Source organism: Chionomys nivalis, chromosome 17 (assembly GCF_950005125.1).
Source record: "Chionomys nivalis chromosome 17, mChiNiv1.1, whole genome shotgun sequence".
NCBI classification, from domain to species: Eukaryota; Metazoa; Chordata; class Mammalia; order Rodentia; family Cricetidae; genus Chionomys; species Chionomys nivalis.
Window position 1 is genome coordinate 35,673,312 of NC_080102.1, and position 18,380 is coordinate 35,691,691.

At 39.8% G+C, this 18,380-nt stretch overlaps 1 protein-coding gene across 6 annotated transcripts in view; it reads right to left on the bottom strand.

Annotated features, from left to right (window-relative positions):
* Tnrc6b (trinucleotide repeat containing adaptor 6B) overlaps nucleotides 1-18,380 on the bottom strand; it is a 230,588-nt gene that overhangs the window by 52,622 nt on the left and 159,586 nt on the right. For all 6 annotated transcript variants that reach the window (XM_057791813.1, XM_057791817.1, XM_057791815.1 and 3 more), the window contains 2 exons: nucleotides 14,114-14,201; nucleotides 8,175-8,196 (listed from right to left, as the gene is read on the bottom strand). In XM_057791813.1, coding sequence (XP_057647796.1) covers nucleotides 8,175-8,196; nucleotides 14,114-14,201 — 110 coding nt within the window. The remainder of the gene's footprint in view (nucleotides 1-8,174; nucleotides 8,197-14,113; nucleotides 14,202-18,380) is intronic.

Consider the following 18,380-nt stretch of genomic DNA (forward strand, 5'->3'; position numbering starts at 1 on the left):
GCTCTCTCTATACCTGTCTTTATACTAGCTAAAGACCACAACTCTGTATTTCTTCTTATTCTTTTTTATAAACCCAGTGCTTACTCTTGAACAATAGTGTCAAACACCTTCTTGAAAAAAGATCATTCACTTTCTCCCAAGAAAATCTGCCCCCCACAGAGAGGTTGACAGTACTACAGAAATTAATCTGAGGCCCAAACCCCTGCCAACCATCTCTGGTAGCAGTATTGCTTTGACTGCTGAAATGATGCTGGGCCAGCATGTTGCCATTTAGCTGGCTCCTTTATAAGAAGAGAGATACATCATCAGAAAGCAAGGGGCCCAGACTAGCCACCACTGGACATTACTGAATACTGTGAGTGACAGGAGAAAAGAATAGTTGGCTAAAGTAAGTTCCAGGCAACTCATATGTCTATTCTTAGCCAATCACAAGATAGTACTGGCCTCCTGGTAAAAGGGTAGTGCCTGTAATGTGATGAGCAGAATAAAAAACTAAACCAGTCATTGTCTAATATTAACATAGTGCTCTCTGCAGAACCTATAGGAGACATTGGATAAATAAACCATTAAATGAAATATTTGTTTCTGGAATATTTCACATGCCGTACTAATCTTCATTGCTCTTACAAGAATAAAGCTAGGTGGATTTTCCAAGCTAGTTTGTGAGACTGCTCTTCTATAATTGGGTTAGGATCTCTACTCTAAGTTAACCAGGTTGCCCACGAGCCTTAACTTGTTCTCTTAAATAAGACAATGACAGAGCAGCCTCAGCTGAGAAGGGTCTGACTAACTTTATAGTATACACAGTTGCTTGAACCCCAACCCTGGTGCTGTACACTGTACAAAAGTCCTTGTACAACCCCTTTGTGGCATTTTCTCTCAGTCATACCAAAGACAGGACAGACGTGATGAGAACACAGCTCCATTATTTCTCCTCGGACATGGTGCTGTCTCTGGAGCCCCGCTGCTGGAAATTCCAGGACTTAGCTAGAAAAGTTAACTGTGTTGGAAGGCATGGCCAGATTTTTCTTCTTTTTCTTTTCTTTCTTTTTTTTGTTCAAGACATGGTTTCTCTATGTAGCCCTGGCTGTCCTGGAACTCACAGAGATCCGCCTGCTTCTGCTGTTGTAGAATACTATTTTAAGGTGTGTTACTTTTGTTTATGCTATGGAACATTTGTTTAAGGATGCAAAGATAAATGTTTGATTAAATAAAATTCACCTGCAGTCAGAAGTCTGTGTCAGCAAATAGCTGATTAGAAGTTGTAGGGAGGAGCCAGGTGGAGAAGGGTTTATAAGGTGAAGAGAAGCAGGAGAACTTCTGGGGAGACACAAGGAGGTGAGCTGCTCGCTATTCAGCCTCTCTGGGGAGCAGAATTCTACCTCAACCTTTGAATCTTGAGTTATTTCGGACAGAGATTTAGGTAAGTTCCTTTTGTAGCTTTGGAAGAGTCGGTACCCAAGGAAACAGAATTTTCTCAGGCTGAGGCTCTTGTGTGGTAGTGAGGGGTTGCAGCTGCTGACTAGGATAGCCTTAGCTTAAAAGGCGGCAATAATTAAGAATGAAAGCAACGCTCTGCCTCCTTAGTGCTGGGATTAAAGGCATGCACCACCACCATCACCTAGCTGATTTTTTTCTTTATTATACTTTTTTTTAAAATATTTATTTATTATGTATACAATATTCTGTCTGTATGCCTGACGGCCAGAAGAGGGCGCCAGACCTCTTTACAGATGGTTGTGAGCCACCATGTGGTTGCTGGGAATTGAACTCAGGACCTTTGGAAGAGCAGGCAATGCTCTTAACCACTGAGCCATCTCTCCAGCCCCTTTATTACACTTCTTTATGAACTTTAAATAAATAAGGGACAGCCGGGCAGTGGTGGTGGTGCACGCCTTTAATCCCAGCACCCGGGAGGCAGAGGCAGTCGGATCTCTGTGAGTTTGAGACCAGGCTGGTCTACAGAGCTAGTTCCAGGACAGGCTCCAAAACCACAGAGAAACCCTGTCTCGAAAAACCTAAATAAATAAATAAATATAAAATAAATAAATAAATAAATAAATAAATAAATAAATAAGGGACAGCAAGATGGCTTAGTGGGTAGTGGTGTTTGCAACCAAGCCTAAAATACATGGAGCCCACACACTGGAATGAGAGGACTCTTGCAAGCTATCCTCTGACCGCACATACACACATGATAAATTAAGTCTGAAAGGCAAGCAAAACCCACGACATCAACTGAAGGAACTGTTAGGTGGGAGCACAAACATTTTTACAGATTCTTCAAGTACAAAGCTAAGACATCAGAATTAGTGTACCTTCGGAGCGTCAGGTCTCAAAGAGGTGCCTGCCAGGCCTCTCTTCTCAATGTCAGTGATTTGTAGGCTGAAGCATAAATAGTTCTAAAATGATCTACTCTAGCCTCTGAACCAGGTTTATTTGGTGCTGGGATTCAAAAGCCTCAAGGTCTCAGTTTCTTTGCTAGAGAAAGTCTACATATGCTTTAGGGCTGATGTGGCTGCCTAGTTCAACTCTGGTTGGTTCAATCCCACCAAAACAACAACCAAAGGTCTATGCTTCAAATAAACACAGACTCTGTCTCATAGAAAACACTGTAGAATACTGTGTCCCGTTTTCTCATTTCTATCGTGTACTTTAGAAATTACATACCCTATTGACTGAATCGTCCCCCTGTCTACTCTCTTAACTTACGGCATTCTTAGTTTGCAGTTTCAGCTTCTAATTAGCCTCATTTTTGAAAGCATCAGCAAGGTGCCATTTTTTTTCTAGGAAGAGTTCTTTAAGAAATATTTGAACTTGACAAGCTTCTGAATTGTACATTTATACAACAGATCCAGCAAGTGCACAGTACCAATACAAGCTACCACTTCCTTCATCTTAACAGGACCAAACACACACACACACACACACACACACACACACACACACACACACACACAGACTTCACCTAGAAATGTTTGTAAAAGGGCTAGGGATGTAGTTCTGTGGTGAGCAATAGACTCTAGATGCAATACCCAATAAAACAAAAACAAAATTAAAACTAAACAAAAGCAGTTAAAGTCATAGAAAATATTCTACTTTAGTTTAACAATTTAAAATCTTTTTTTAAATTTATTTATTTATTTATTTTATTTTTGGTTTTTCGAGACAGGGTTTCTCTGTGGTTTTTGGAGCCTGTCCTGGAACTAGCTCTTGTAGACCAGGCTGGTCCCGAACTCACAGAGATCCGCCTGCCTCTGCCTCCCGAGTGCTGGGATTAAAGGCGTGCGCCACCACTGCCCGGCAACAATTTAAAATCTTGAATACTGTCTCATGCACAGGTGACTTAACCCACACCACGTGATTCTCAGTGACCTCCACCTTTATCTCTACTTCTTCACTTTCCACTAACACACACTGGCTTCTGCATCCAACATCTTCCTCCTCCAGTCACCAGGGTCTTCACTGCCAGTCTAGAGGGCACTGGGCACTTGTCATCATGCCTGTAGCTCCTGACTACTGGTTCTTTTGAATTTACTCTGGTAGCTCTTCAATGCTTCCTCATTTTCTTTTCCTTTGGGGGTCCTCCATACTGTGGAGCAAGGGTTAAACAGTAAATATTTAGGTTTCACTGGGCATAAGGTTTTAGCTTCAGCAACTCAAGTGTGTATAGAAGAGTGAAAGCAGCTATAGACTATGGCTGTGCTTTAGTAAGGATTTATTCAAGGACAGCGAGTCAGGAATTTTACATTCTCACAGACAGTGTTCTTTGAAACAACTTAAGAATTTAAAGAACTCTCGGGCTGGAGAGATGGTTCAGTGGTTAAGAGCATTGCCTGCTCTTCCAAAGGTCCTGAGTTCAATTCTCAGCAACCACATGGTGGCTCACAACCATCTGTAATGAGATCTGGTGCCCTCTTCTGGCCTTCAGGCATACATGCAGAAAGAATATTGTATACATAATAAATAAATAAGTAAATAAATATTTCAAAAAAAGAATTTAAAGAACTCTTTGCTCACAGGCAGTATAAAAACAAGCAGGTCAGATTTGGCTTGTAGGACACAGGAGCAGCCCCTGCCTTTGACCATCCTTTTAATTATAATTCCAAAAGGGCATTTAGTTTGGTAGTTAGCTATGCATGCATGTATAAGACACACAATCCCTCACTTGGGAATTCTGCAGTTTTATTCAGACTAGCCTCCAGCTCATGACAATCTTCCTGCCTCAGTCTCAAGTCTAGATGAGATTACAGGTATAAGTCACCACACCAAACACTGAGATTACATCTTTTAAGTTTTTTTTTTTATTACATATATTTGTGTGTGTGCACATGCGCTTGCGCATAAGCGTGTGCACATTCAGGTCACTGTATGAGTGACCTGAGGACACTTGCAATGGTCAATTGTCTCCATCTACCCATAACAAACAGGTGGGGCTGCCTACTTCTCACACTGAGCTGTTGAGAATTAAACTCTTCTGTAGAGGCCTTAATTATCACTCTGTAACTTTATTTCCTTCATCTCCAACTTAGGTCTGTTAGCCTCTCTGCTCCCCTCAAACTTGACCCCCAGCCCTAAGCCCCATTACCTCCTAGCATTGTGAAGTTATCACCAAACTTGCGCTCCAGCCTAGGGGTGTTTAAGACTCAATCTGTCTGTCCTCATCCCAAACACACACCACTACCTAGGAACCCCTCACCGAACTCCTCTTTTTCACCACTGTTTTACCCAGGTACTGTCCACCCTCATTCCCTCCCACATGAGAATTTGGCACTCACTTATCTGAGTGCATGTTTTGTAACAGCTCATAATCACTCATCTTAGAGACAGCTAATTCCCTCTCCATCTCCCTATTTTATTCATTTATTTATGTGTGCATAATATTTATATGTGAGAGATAATACAGGTGTATACATGCTACAAAATGTGTAGAGATCAGAGGACAATTTTTGAGTGTTTTTGTTTTTCAGTATAAACCTAGGGATTGAACCCTGATCTTCAGGCTTGAATGGCAAACAATTTCACCCAATGATTCATCTCACTGGCCCTAGTTCCATTTCTAAACAAATGCTACCACCTATTAGAGCACACAGGTGCCTCTACAATGTGGGGGCCTTGTTGGTAGTCTATCTGAGCCATTGACATGCACTCACTATAATATGTTTCCTAGAATAAACTCAGAAGTCAATGTAGAAAATGACCCACAACCCCAGATATGGTTATGGGAAATGCTTTCCTTCAGATGTGTGCCAATAGGGTATGGGGCAAGGTTATAATTTAGTACTTTGAACCACAGCATTTAAAAACTGATCCATTTTTTCCCACTTCTGTGACTCACCCTAAGCCTCACCTGAAAAAAGCAGATATTTACTGTGGACATGTTCAATCTTAGCAATCAGAGCCCTACCTGAGGGTCCTCAGTGAGAAAGACATGGAAACTAAACAACCCCACATTATTTAAATCTGCCTGAAGTGATAAATTCCTGGCCAATCTGACCCAAACTGTGCGTGGTCCATGGAGGCTTCCCATTCCATACTGATGTCTACAGACCTGCAATTCCCACTCTGAATACTTTCTAGCAGCTAAAGGTCATGCTCGTGTTTAGAAACTAGTCATTTCATTCTATACTGAGAGCTCTCATTAAGGCAATCATCATCCTATAACAACCTTTAGCAAGGCTAAATTGTTACGGTCAAATTCTGCTATTATGTAGTTTGTATAATTGGGCTTTTAACCCTAGCCTTACCCTTTTCCCTGTGAAATTTCACTTTGTAAAATCAGCACCAGGTCAGATTTAACTAACAGGTTTGTGTTTATTTAATATCCACAAAAGAGTATCTAAATTTTTGCCTAAGTGCTTTTTCTTCTTCTTAGCTGAGTAGGCATAGCTAGCCCACGTCCTCAGAGGACTAGCTGAAATCCTTGTCCTACCCTCCTTTCTGGGATTCTCACCATACTATTTTTAATGGTGGAAGATAAAGGAAGACCATACAACCAATACACTATTTTTCTGAAATACAGAAAAATCTTACTTCAGTCCTTGTACAACCCAGACTTGGTACCAACACAGTCTTTTCTTTTTTCTCTGCTGGGAAAAGAGTAGATTCAGAGTTAAGGGCAGATTGCTTAAGAAGATAACTGTCATTAGGGAGAGGAACAGGAACCAGAAATGTCAGCTCAGGCAAAAGAATGAGGTGGAGAAGCCCAACAAAGACAAAGACTTGATCATGAAGTGGAACAAACCTAGCAAGGCTAGTGAGTCTGACACAACTCAAGAAGAAATAGGAATATACATATTACATATGTATATGCATTTTTAAACTTCCTGTCTTCTCTCTGGTTCTAAGAATTAAATCCCTTGGAGACCCAAGCTAGGCCCTCATCTCCCTTTAGGGATTATCTGACTTGATTTTCCGATTGAGGGAGCAGGAAGAGTAAGGAGATGGAAGTACGATTCATCTGCAGTAGGTATGAAAAAGACCCAAGTAGAAGGGTGCATAGTAAGGAAAGCTTGATTTTTAAGACTTTAGCAGAAGAGAGAACATAGTGTGTGCGAACAGACCTGGTATTGTTATTACCATTTGGAGAAAGAATGTCTAGTGGACTTTGTTTTTCTATAGGATAAAAGCAGAAGCTGGCTTCTACCATATTCTTTAAGTTCTACTAACACTGAGTCCAGCTCAGGAAAACACCAATTTTCTCACCTGATAACCACTGCAAAAGTCCTTTCATAAAGCCAATAGCACGTGCCTGTAATCCCAACACCCAGGAGGCAGAGGCAGGAGGATCATTGCAAGGTCAAGGCCAGCTTGGTCAACATCAGGAGGTCCAATTTAGCTATCGTTATACAGTGAGACTCCTGCCCCGCCCCGCAAAGTCTGATAAATGTTTTGTTTCCCAAATCCATTCACAAAGTATACTTCTAAATAGGCTTAGGAAAAATACATATTTGATGGATTTTTCTAGAAGAAAGCCTACTTGTGGGTTCGGAAATGGCTGAACTGGACAAGGAGAAGAACACTATTCTCCTAACCAATTAGATAATTATAATAGCAGAGTCTCACAATTTACTTTCTAAATCACAACAAAGGCCCAGACATAGTTTTCTTTGATATGCCTTTGATTAGAAATATAATAGATTAACATGTATTTACTTGAGAATTTTTCATAATTATGTTTCCTAAGAAAGCTATCTTTAGATAAAACATCTATGAAAACTGATCATTAAATGGCATGTTTTTGCCTGTTAGTCATCAAACTGACCAAACTGACCAACCAAACCAAACTGACCTCAAACTACCTCATCCTCAAAGGAACTCTTATCAAATCCAAGTCTCCAACCCTTATATGGTTTTTTTTTTTTTTTTTAAATCCAGGACAATGGTTTTCATGTTCTGAGGCTGCATGGACACTTCAAGGTACATTTTTAAGAACTCCAGCCTAGATAAGACAAGGTCTAGCAGCAGCCTGGGTGCATATAATTTGACGACTAGGTCAACTATTTTAATATACACTTAAATGAGAACCACATGGTTTAAGTGCTCAAAATAAGCATTATCTCAAGGAATTCTCTCTCCCACTATTAAGGCCTGCTATCCAACAATGCCCATTATTAAACAAAACTACAGAATTAGGATCAGAAGAGCAGAAAGAGCCACAGAGAAGGGCAGTATCAGACTGAGAATGACCTAAGGGTCATTTGCTTCTGTTTGGAACACATCGGATTTTTTTTTCAAGCAGAGTTAACTGATTCAAAATTTGGTATCTTAAATCACAGTCCAGGCTCCAGTTCAGAAGGCTGTTGAACATTCTAGATGTGACATTCCAGTTTCATTTGCAATGTATTTCATGCACTAAGATGGGTAAGTGCTCTCAGCAACTGTCATCAAAAACTAGGAGTTGGCAGTTTGTCACTGTATACTAAAAGTTCTGAAAGAGTTTAGTTCAAAATCATGATTCACACACTTTTAAAACAAAGCATTTACTCTTTTGCTCCCTAAAAAGTAAGGGCAACTAGAAACACAATTCTGAGTGCTTTTTGTTTGTCGTTGCTGCTCTTCGGTGACTGCAAAAAACCCACCTTAATTAGTGTGCCCACTCTCTGCTGAGTGGATTGCAAGCTGAGTCAGCAGCATCGTGAAATCTAAACACAAAAAGAGAATAAAAATCTTACCTTTGGTTTTTTGTTCCGTGACCTGCAAAATAAATAACAGATATAAGTAAATAAAATTTGCTTTTGAAATTCAGTACTGTGTTGTAAGAACATTTTAACGCTTTTAACGTAGGCAATTCAAGCTGTCAGAATACACAGTATCCAGGCTTAGTTGAAATCCAAAACAGCTGTGAGTCAATTTGGACATCTTTCTAGAAGTTATGTCCATATGTTTAGTCATACTGACACAACTAGAATTTGAAGGAAATCTAAATTTAAAACAAACAAACAAAAACCAAAACCAAACAACAACTTTTTAAAAAACTTTCTACTTGTTGAATGATGTATTGGGACTAGTTAGCCATTCTGATTGCTCTAATTCCAGAAAATCCAATAGATGTGGCCAGAAACTAAATTACCACAAAAAGATTCTACCTGAGTATGAACTCAAATACCTTTGACTTCCAACTTAAGCATGAGAGGCTGGCTCATCCTGAAATCAGGAATCATGGTTGCAAGGAAGATTTGAAACCAAGCCTGTATGATCTCAATTACCCATGTACCTGGTGGAAACAGTCATTTCCCCTAGCAGGGTTTTGGTAAGGGTTACATCAGATAACCATGCCAATGTTCAACTGGTATCCGCTATCATCATCAAAGTTATAAAGCAGAACAGAAGACTGAATTATGCAAATTTTGATCAAAATTTATGAGTGCTTTGTTAAAAGTACTTCAATAAGTAAGAGTCTATGAAAAAGCCTAAAATGATGGGTAGTTAAATATAGCAATGGACTTGTGGGGTCATGCTGGAAATCTTTATAAGACAGAGGTAAACTACTCCAGATATTGCTACAGAGCAGTGTGGAGTGGGGGCACAATGACACAGTGACATTCATCATATACTTCCTGTAATATAAAAGCAAAACCACAAAAGGGCCAAAAAAACATCCCAAAGCAAGTAAGCCAGAATCCTAGCCACAGATACATTACATTGTTAGTACCATATCTGACTTACTTTTCCAAACTGTCAATTTGCTAAAGCACTTTCACACTGACTATCTGACTTTGAAAGAAGTTATTAAAAATGAATGCTATGCTCCAAAACTCAGGGACCACAGAGGAAGAGGGGGCAGGAAGACAGTATGAGCTAGAAGAAGGTAGGACCAAAAAAGGTCTGGACCATTACACTCATGAATTCACATCAGTTAGAAAAGACCTGCATGAAGCGGGAAGGGGTCTTGAAGCCCCACCTCTGAGGATCTACTGACAGCTGATGGCTTCTGAGGCAGAAAAAGCTTTCTTTAAGGGTTATGCCCCTGGTCCGGCTTTACTGGGCATAGTAGTAGAAGGCCCCACACCCTGGACTACATGAACAGCACAAATTACAATCAGTAGGCTATTAAAAAAAAATGTACAGAGAAACCCTGTCTTGAAAAACAAAACAAACAAACAAATGAAGACGACAGGATATTGGGAGTTGCTGATGGGGTGGATCTGGGAGGAATTGGGAGAAGAATGGGAGTAGTAAATATAGTTAAAATATATATTGTATGCATGTCTGAAATTCCCCAAACCAAAAATATATTAAAATTATGGTGAGAGATAAACTCATATATAAAAGGAAGTATATTTTCATTTAGGCACTGTTTTATATAGTTTCAAATATTACCCAAAATGTAATTAAGTGAATGGTTAATTAATTTAAAAACGAATGTTACAATCGTCTTTAAAAGACGTGTGGTTGGTAATCATCCCAGTTTACTGCTATTCATGAAAACATGGTCATCTCTGAAGTGCTTGTCCGGTAGCTAACCAGTCTGCAAATAGATCCTAGCACACTTAGACTCTGAATCTGACCTAAACACTCTATTCTTAGGACTCCCTGGAGCTCTTCTTACATTTTTGCATTAAAGGACAGCTAATTGTACTACACGGAAATCTGTGGAAAAGCATCTTAAAATGAACCTGCTCTCCACTACTAATTGCTCAGGCTCAATTCTAGTGAAAAGCCCTTGTACATTTTTCTACAGTCCCCAATTATCCAAGAATGAATGGTTTGATTCACACACCAATTCCTGATGGCAGTTTAGGTTTTATTCCATTGTAATGATTTCTTAGAATGCCACTTTGAAGATCAGTTGAATAAAAGTCAATACTTCCCCCAGTTTTAAGCAACAAATCTAAATCATGTTGAATATATCTTATAATGTGGGTGCTGTTACAACAGCCAATTCTCAGATGTTGGAAAGCTGGACAGTCAGAGTCCATGTCCTGCCAACATTACACAATGCTCCTTTTGCAGCATCAGCCTAATGAATGAATGGAGTCCTTCTTTACACCTCTCTCGTGAATGGGAATTCAACATGGTTTACTCAGGGATGGTTCTGGAAAGAGCAAACTGCCATTGAACACGGTGGAAAGAGGTTCATGTTTAATTCCTATGTGGAAGAAATTTAATTTTAGCCCCAAATGAAAGTCAATGTTTTAATAACATTACACTGGCATCATTCATTCTTCTTCTCCCTGCAGTGCTGAGGATGGAACCCAGAATACTCTTCCACCAAGTTACACAGTCAGCCCACTACCACCCATTCTTCAGCATTCCATCACTCAACAAACATCCTGAGCAACTACTGGGTTCCAGACACGTGAATGTTGCTGATATAAATATAAATTTTAGGGGCTGGAGAGATGGCTCAATGGTTAAGAGCACTGACTGCTCTTCCAGAGTTCCTGTTCAATTCCCAGCAAACACATGGTGGCTCACAGCCATCTGTAATGAGATCTAGTGCTCCCTGCTGGCATGCAAGCATACATGGAAGGAATGCTGTATATATAATAAATAAATTTTTAAAAATAAATAAATAAATATAAATTTTAAGAAATGTATACTTAGTTTAAAGAGGAAGACAGACACAAAGAGGTGGTTACAAAATTATGAGGAAAACAAGAAAGATGTGAAAGCCAACTAACAACCACAGAATAGAATTTCTGGCATATTCTCTACAATTCTTTCTTCCAGAGCACATTTTATGACTTCTAGCTGTCTTTACATTAATGCTGGGACCACTAAAGCAATCACATAGTAAGCTTTGTGCTCTTTCCTTAAAATTGCTAAATTTGAATTTAATTATAAAATTATACAGTGGTTCAGCATAATAAAATGTTGTCAAAGACAAAGTGTCAGCCTAGACTTTGTTAGCTGATCTGAAATGTTTTTTCTTTCTTTTTGGCAGTCCTGGATGACCTTGAACTTTTTTTTAATACTTTTACCTAGACCCAAGAATTGGGGTTATAGGCAGGTGTCACCATGGCTAACAAAAATTTTTATATTAGTCATGATTAATCCCTTCAGATTTAAGGTTATTATTATCTTTGTCATTATTTCTTTTTTAATTTATTTTTGTTTTATGTACATTGGTGTTTTGCCGGTACGTAAGTCTATATGAGGGCATTGGATCCCTGGAACAGGAGTGACAGACAGTTGGGAGTTGTCATATGGGTGCTGGGAATTGAATCTGACTCTTCTGGAAGAGCAGACAGTGCTCCTAACCACTGAGCCATCCCTCCAGCCCCTGTCAGTATTTCTTAATTGGTCTTCAACGTAGATGCATGCACTTGGGGAAGATTGTCTAGCTGTATAAACTACACACTTTGCGTAAATAATCCCAATTCACTTCCCAATGTAACCAAATTCTCCTTTATTTCAAATAAATTTCCTATTTGTAGAATACATAATAAAAGTCTGCAGATGCGTATTTGATTTACAAACACAAGATGTTAATTAATATTTTTAATGCAACAAACATCTATGTTAAGAATGAAGATGGAATATATACCTTCTGAAACAAGCACTGTCTCCTGGTCATCTAGTCAACAAGTCCTATTCAGATCCTTGGTGTCCAGCCTATTAACTCTGTTCCCAAACTGTGAAATTCTGGACCACTTTAGTAGATGAAATGTGTGAAAAAGACAAGATCTCCTGAGTAAATTGTGAGCATGGGGATCATGGGAGAGGGTAGAAGGGGAGGGAAGCAGAAAAAAATATATAGCTCAATAAAAAAAAAAAAATGTGTGGACCTGGAGGGAGAAAATTCTCTCTAAATTCAATCTCATTATTCCAATTGAGTTTTTTCCCCCCCATTTTGGGTGGTAGAGGGGGGGGGTCAGAAAGGTCCAGGGCAGGACCACAGGGCAACAGAACCAATATGTTAACACTAGTGCACCTGCCTCATTGACAGGGAAGGTGGTTTTACATTCAAAGTGCTCTCTCGCTCTTTTGTGAGATAGTTTTTATGTAACCCACTTGGCATAGAACTCTTTATGTAGCTGAGGAACACCTTCAGTTTCTAATCATTTTGCTGCCACCTTTGAAGTAGTGGGATTATAGGTGTACATCACCACACCAAGCTCATTATCTGCTTTTTAAAATTCATACTCTTTATTCTGGAATTGCAGGTAATTCTGATAGGCTAAGACTGGCAGCAAGTACTCTGACAGCATGAAGATATGATAAAAGATGTACCACTATCAACATGACAGAAATACCATTAAAAGCAGACAAAACTTTAAATCACACAGCAGTCTGACACAGTACTAAATAATAACTGCCTGTTCCTTTAATGAAGTCATAAAGAATGAATTACATTCATACACTTGACACACCAAGGTTATCTGTAACCCAATTCAGAAAGTCTTTCCAAGATTTTTCAAATGCTGTTCCTCACAAATGTTCTACTTAAATATGACTTCAAATAACAAAATTTTAGGGCATGCATCCTCAGTGATGCTGGGAAAACTTGTAACGTGGCCCTTCTGCTTCCCATTAGGTCGGATGACCTTTACTGTTCTTTGTGAACAGTTCTCTCTGAACCTCTAACAGTTTATAATACCTCTACAAACTTAGCTTTAAAACCAGTAGGGACCTTCATGCTGACTGACCTCAGTGAGGTCCTGCTTCCCAAATCTCCATGTAACCATATAAGACCTGGCCAGCAAATCTTGTTTTCAGAAAAAGAACCACAGCAACCCTAAAGAGCCAGAGCCCATGATCCACGTTACTACAGGAATAGTGAAGAAGGGAAAAGCCCGGTCAGGCAGGGATAGTCTGTGCTGGGGTAGGAGCAATGCTCTGAAGTAAAAGGCTGCGCCTGTCAGGACGTTCTCACCACTCTCAGCTTCCAACAGTCCCATCAGACAAACGTTTCCAGCTCTGTCTTTTCTTTAGTGTCTTTTCTCTTCAAGCACATTCCTCATAGCTATGTAATGCTCTATTCTCCAAGGGAAGATACCATTTCCTTTTCAGCGTTTCTGAGACAGGGTCACACTATGCAGCTCTAACTGGTCTGAAACTTACTATGTAGCCCAGGATAACCTCAAACTGAGCATCTTCCTGCCTCTCAACACGTGTCCCCAGGGCAGTTCACTGATGGGATCATTATAAAATAAAATTTCCTAAACTATAGTGCCAGGGACAGGCAAAAATAAATTTAAAAAAAAATAGGGCATACTCAAGCAAGTTTTAAAAAGTTTGCCTAGTTGGATGGTGGTGGCACATGCCTTTAGTCCCAGCACTTGAGAAGCAGAGGCAGGCAGATTTCTGTGAGTTCAAGGCCACCCTGACCTACAAAGCGAGTTCCAGGAAATGCCCCAAAGCTACACAGCTTCTGTCTTCAAAAGAGAGAGAGAGAAAAAAAAAAAGTTTGTCTATAAACGTGGAGAGAAGATGGATACTAAATTATGATTCAGCTAGTGAAACACAAGTTGGGACTTTAATATTGTTTACTAATGTTTTCATACAATAAGCTGAAGCACTATTAATCATTCACTATATAGTAATATGTATAAACCTCAAACATTTTTCTACTTTCAAATAAACTAATATCTTGGGTAGGTATTCAAGTAAGGCAGTCACTAATTAGGGGGCACTGGCAAATGATAGACCTAAATGCCTAACTCACCTTCTGAGTGGCTTCTTTTTTCTTTTTATCCTCTTTCTTCCTTTTCTTGTCTTCCATTAACTGTTCTTCCCTTTCTTGCTCCTTCTCTCTGTAAAAGAAGTAACACCAGAAAGGTTACACAGAACATCCACACCCCATAGAGCCATGGGTTTCTTCCTTCATCACTCTGCCTTTTCTTTTTTTTAAATTTCATTTTATTTTAGGGATATAGATATTTTGTCTGTACTATCTGTGTGACTGCTACCTGAGGAGGCCAGAAGAGGATGTCGGATCTCAAGAACAGGAGTTCTGAGCCATCACTGAGTGCTAGGAATTGACTTGGGTCCTTTGGAAGAACAGCAAGCACTCGTAACTACTGAGCCATCCTTTAAGCCCTTCCACCTCAATTTTTTTTTTTTTTTTTTTGAGACTGAACCTATAGTTTGCTGTTTATAGTAGACCGAGTGGTTGATAAGCCCTAGGGATCCATCTGCCTCTGATCCCTAATCCCCCTGCCCTAGAGCTGGGATTATAGGTGTGTACCACTAACCTGGCTCTTTTCTTTCTTCCTTCTTCCTTTCACATAAGTGAGCCAGATGGTGGTGGCAGTGGTGCATGCCTTTAATCCCAGCACTTGGGAAGTAGATCCCTGTGAGTTTGAGGTCAGTTTGGTCTACAGAGTAAGTTCCAGGACAGCCAGAGCTATACAGACAGACCCTGACCCACCCCCAACTCCAACAAAAGAAACCACAAGTGCTGAGCATCTGAACTCCCCAGCTATCTCCTCAACCCCACTATTTGTGTTTTTAAGAAAGGTACTAAGAGTCCTAGAAATCAAAGTGGTCTCTGTTGGGTGAATTCATAACTGCATTTTTTTTCCTACAAATACAAATCAGGCCAACCAACCTGCTCCACTCAGCAGAAATAAACAATACACACTAATAGACCTCCAGTTGAGGAATTGTGCTAAATCTTAAGATTATACAATTTATATTACAAATTCAAAGTAACTCTGAAATGTACCATTTATTCTAACTATGGCAGTTAGGATCTTAGGTAATGACACATCAATTTATGGCTTCACAGACATCATCTAGAAAATGACCAAGATAAAAAAAGATTAAAGAAACAACTAAGGAACTAACAAGTTTGCAAATGGCAAACCCACAAAAAAGAGTTCCAGAGGGACTCCGGTCTAGGGAAGAAGGCGGATCTAGTCAAATGCATTCAACTACACAAAACAAAGGCAATCAGTTTTTTTGTTTTTGTTTTTTTCAAGACAGAGTTTTTCTGTAGCTTTGGAGCCTGTCCTGGAACTCATTCTATAGACCAGGCTGGCCTCAAACTAACAGAGATCTGCCCGTCTCTGCTGGGATTAAAGGCGTGCACCACCACTGTCCGGTGGCAATCAGTATTTTTACCCATAGAAAACAAGAATTTTCTACATCAGACATAGCAGTGGGCAATCCCACCATGTGGGATGCTTTGGGAAGTGGAATGAGAGGGATTTTGAGTTATAAGCTACCATAAACAAACAACCCACAAAGCAAAATAGTATTTTTAAAAAACTATTTACTTTCCTGCAAACTATCACTAAATCCACATACACAAATATCAGACTTTTTCTCCTACACTGCTGGGCATAAATACACAAGTTTTATATGCAAAACTCAAACTCCAAATGTAATTTTCATATGAAAATACAACCAAAGTCAAACTTTTCTTGAGCTCCCTTAGGTCCAATGATGGTTTTCCCCAGCTGGGACTGTGTGCTGTGTATGTGAATCTGCAGCAGTACAGTTCGACCAGTGCTGGACAGAGGGTTCAGAGCTTAAGAGCACTAGCTGCTTTTTTGAAGAGGACATGAGTTTGATTCCCAGCACCCATATGACAACTCACAACCAATGCCCTTTTCTGGCCTTCCTGGGCACCAGGTACTACTCATATAATGCATAAATATATACACAGACAAGATATCTATATGCATCAAATTATAATAAATTTTTGAAAAAGAAACTGGGACGGATGGGTGTGGTCATCTAAAAGGGTTGCCCAGTCCCTGTTACAGTTGGCTCTAGCGATGCCACTCTGCCTCTCATCAAGCGGAAGGAGAGGATGAGATTCCCTGTCACCACAACTGAGTTCCCACATTTGGTGCTTTGAAAAAGCAAGTTACCATTTATCCTAAGTATAAAATTTCCAAAATTAAATTTATATTAAAATGCCACATTAAAATAAAAAGGTCTTAATGAGATACATTCTCAAAAAACAACTAACTCTTTTTGAATTCTTTCCTATAAACAGGTAATTCAGGGAAGAGAGTGAAATTCATGCTCAAATATAAGGATACTTCTTTCCAAAGCAAATACTTTTCAAAGCTTTCTAGGACACAAGCTTTGCTTTCTCTGTTTTTCTTTTCTTTTTGTTTTTCAGCAGCATCTTGGTAGAATTTAAGTCTTCTTACTTTTCACCTTCTTAGGGAATTTTTACTTTGCCAAATTGTATTTAAAAGCTCACCTGACTTGCTTGAGTCAAATGGTGTAGGACTTGCCTCGTAATTCAGGTGTTACCTAGCTAAGCTGCACAGAAATATCATTTTGGAAGCTCTAAAGATCCCTATGCTGACTCAGAGCCCAAGCAGAGTGAGGACGATACCCACTCTAGCGGCAATGGAAAGGCACTTGCACGTAGAAGGGCGACAACATAGAAGGGCAGTAAGACAACAGCAGCCAGATTTTTCAGCCTCAACAAAAAGGAGCTACAAAAATACAATGGGGGAAGAACAAACACATGGAGTTGGATCTAAACTGGTTATCATAAAGTACTCATTGTTTTCAACAAACAGAGACATAACATACACATGTGCCTATTCTCTCCCTTCTCACACCCTCCCTCTGTGTATCTGTAACTATGAGGCTACAAAACAATGAATACTCAAATAGTAATGAGCCTACTTAGCACACAGACTTGCAGCTTTTAATTACCACTCTTTACTAAAAGAACCACAGTTATTTGAGGGGAGGAACCAAAATGCTAATTGGAGGGGTTAGGTCCAGGGAAGCTTACAATGAAAACAAACTGCCTGCCACAAAGTAGAAATCCTTAAATTAGAAGACAGATTGAAGGGGATTCTAATCTCTGGGATGACATAAGATCACTGTAAGTATTGCTAAAAGAGGTTATAAATCATGTAAATTCGTAAAACAAAGGAGAAATAAGAAATGAATAAATTATGAGAGGTGAATGGAATGGAAACATTCAAAGAGTTTAAAAGCAGCTACCCACAAAATACTTTTCAGTTTTGAAGGGGAAGAGTAATAGGCTGGGAGACACAACCTTAACCAAGTACTCGATCACCCACTATCATCTATCACCATGGGACTTACCTATCAGCCAACTGCACCGTGAAAGCTAAGAGGCAAACTACAAAGCAAAAGGTTGGAAAGCTTCCCAGGTCAAAGTCATGGAAAACTTGAAAACCTGCTGTGAGTAAAGGGAAACTGAGGAGCTAACACCAAAACCATCAGGCAGTCCTTTTGCTACAAAGGCTCAAAAAGCTGTAGTTAGGAGGCAATAATGGGAGGGATATGCTTTCAATAGGGCAGAAGAGTCAATGGCAGCAAGGAACCAATATTGACTTTGCATTTTGTTTTGGTTTATTTTGAAGCAGAGTCTCACTGTAGCAGCCCAGCCTGTCTTGGACTCACTATGTAGTCCAGACTGGCCTCAAATTCAAGCAATTCTCCTGCCTCCACCTCTGGAAAACTGCAATTACAGGTGTGAAGCACTGTGCAGGATGAGATCTTTGCTTCTGGCGGTCATACTACAGGAGTACAGGAGAATGTTCTGTTTGCCAAAAAACTCTACAGCACTGGTGAAGAGCTGCATGTGCCTGGGCACCAGGTCAGTGGCTCATTCTCAAAATAACTCAGGAAAAAAAAGAAAAAGACTTTTCAAAACCACACAGATTTGAACTCTAAATTCAAGACTGTCACCCTAAACAACGAACACAAAACTACTGCTCAGGCAGCATTCCAGCTCAGTGACATAAGATCGCTAGGGATTTCTTTAAACCACCCCCTCCCAAGTGTTCTAACACGTAGCCAGGCTTGAAAACTGCTGACACAAATGTACTCATTAAAATTGACATATTAAAACTTTACCAAATGTTGGGGCAGTTAAGAGCACTGGTTGCTTTCTCAGAGGACTCAAATTTAGGCCTCGGCACCTATACAACAGTTCACCACTGTCTGTAACTCCGGTTCCAAGGGATCTGACACTCTCACAC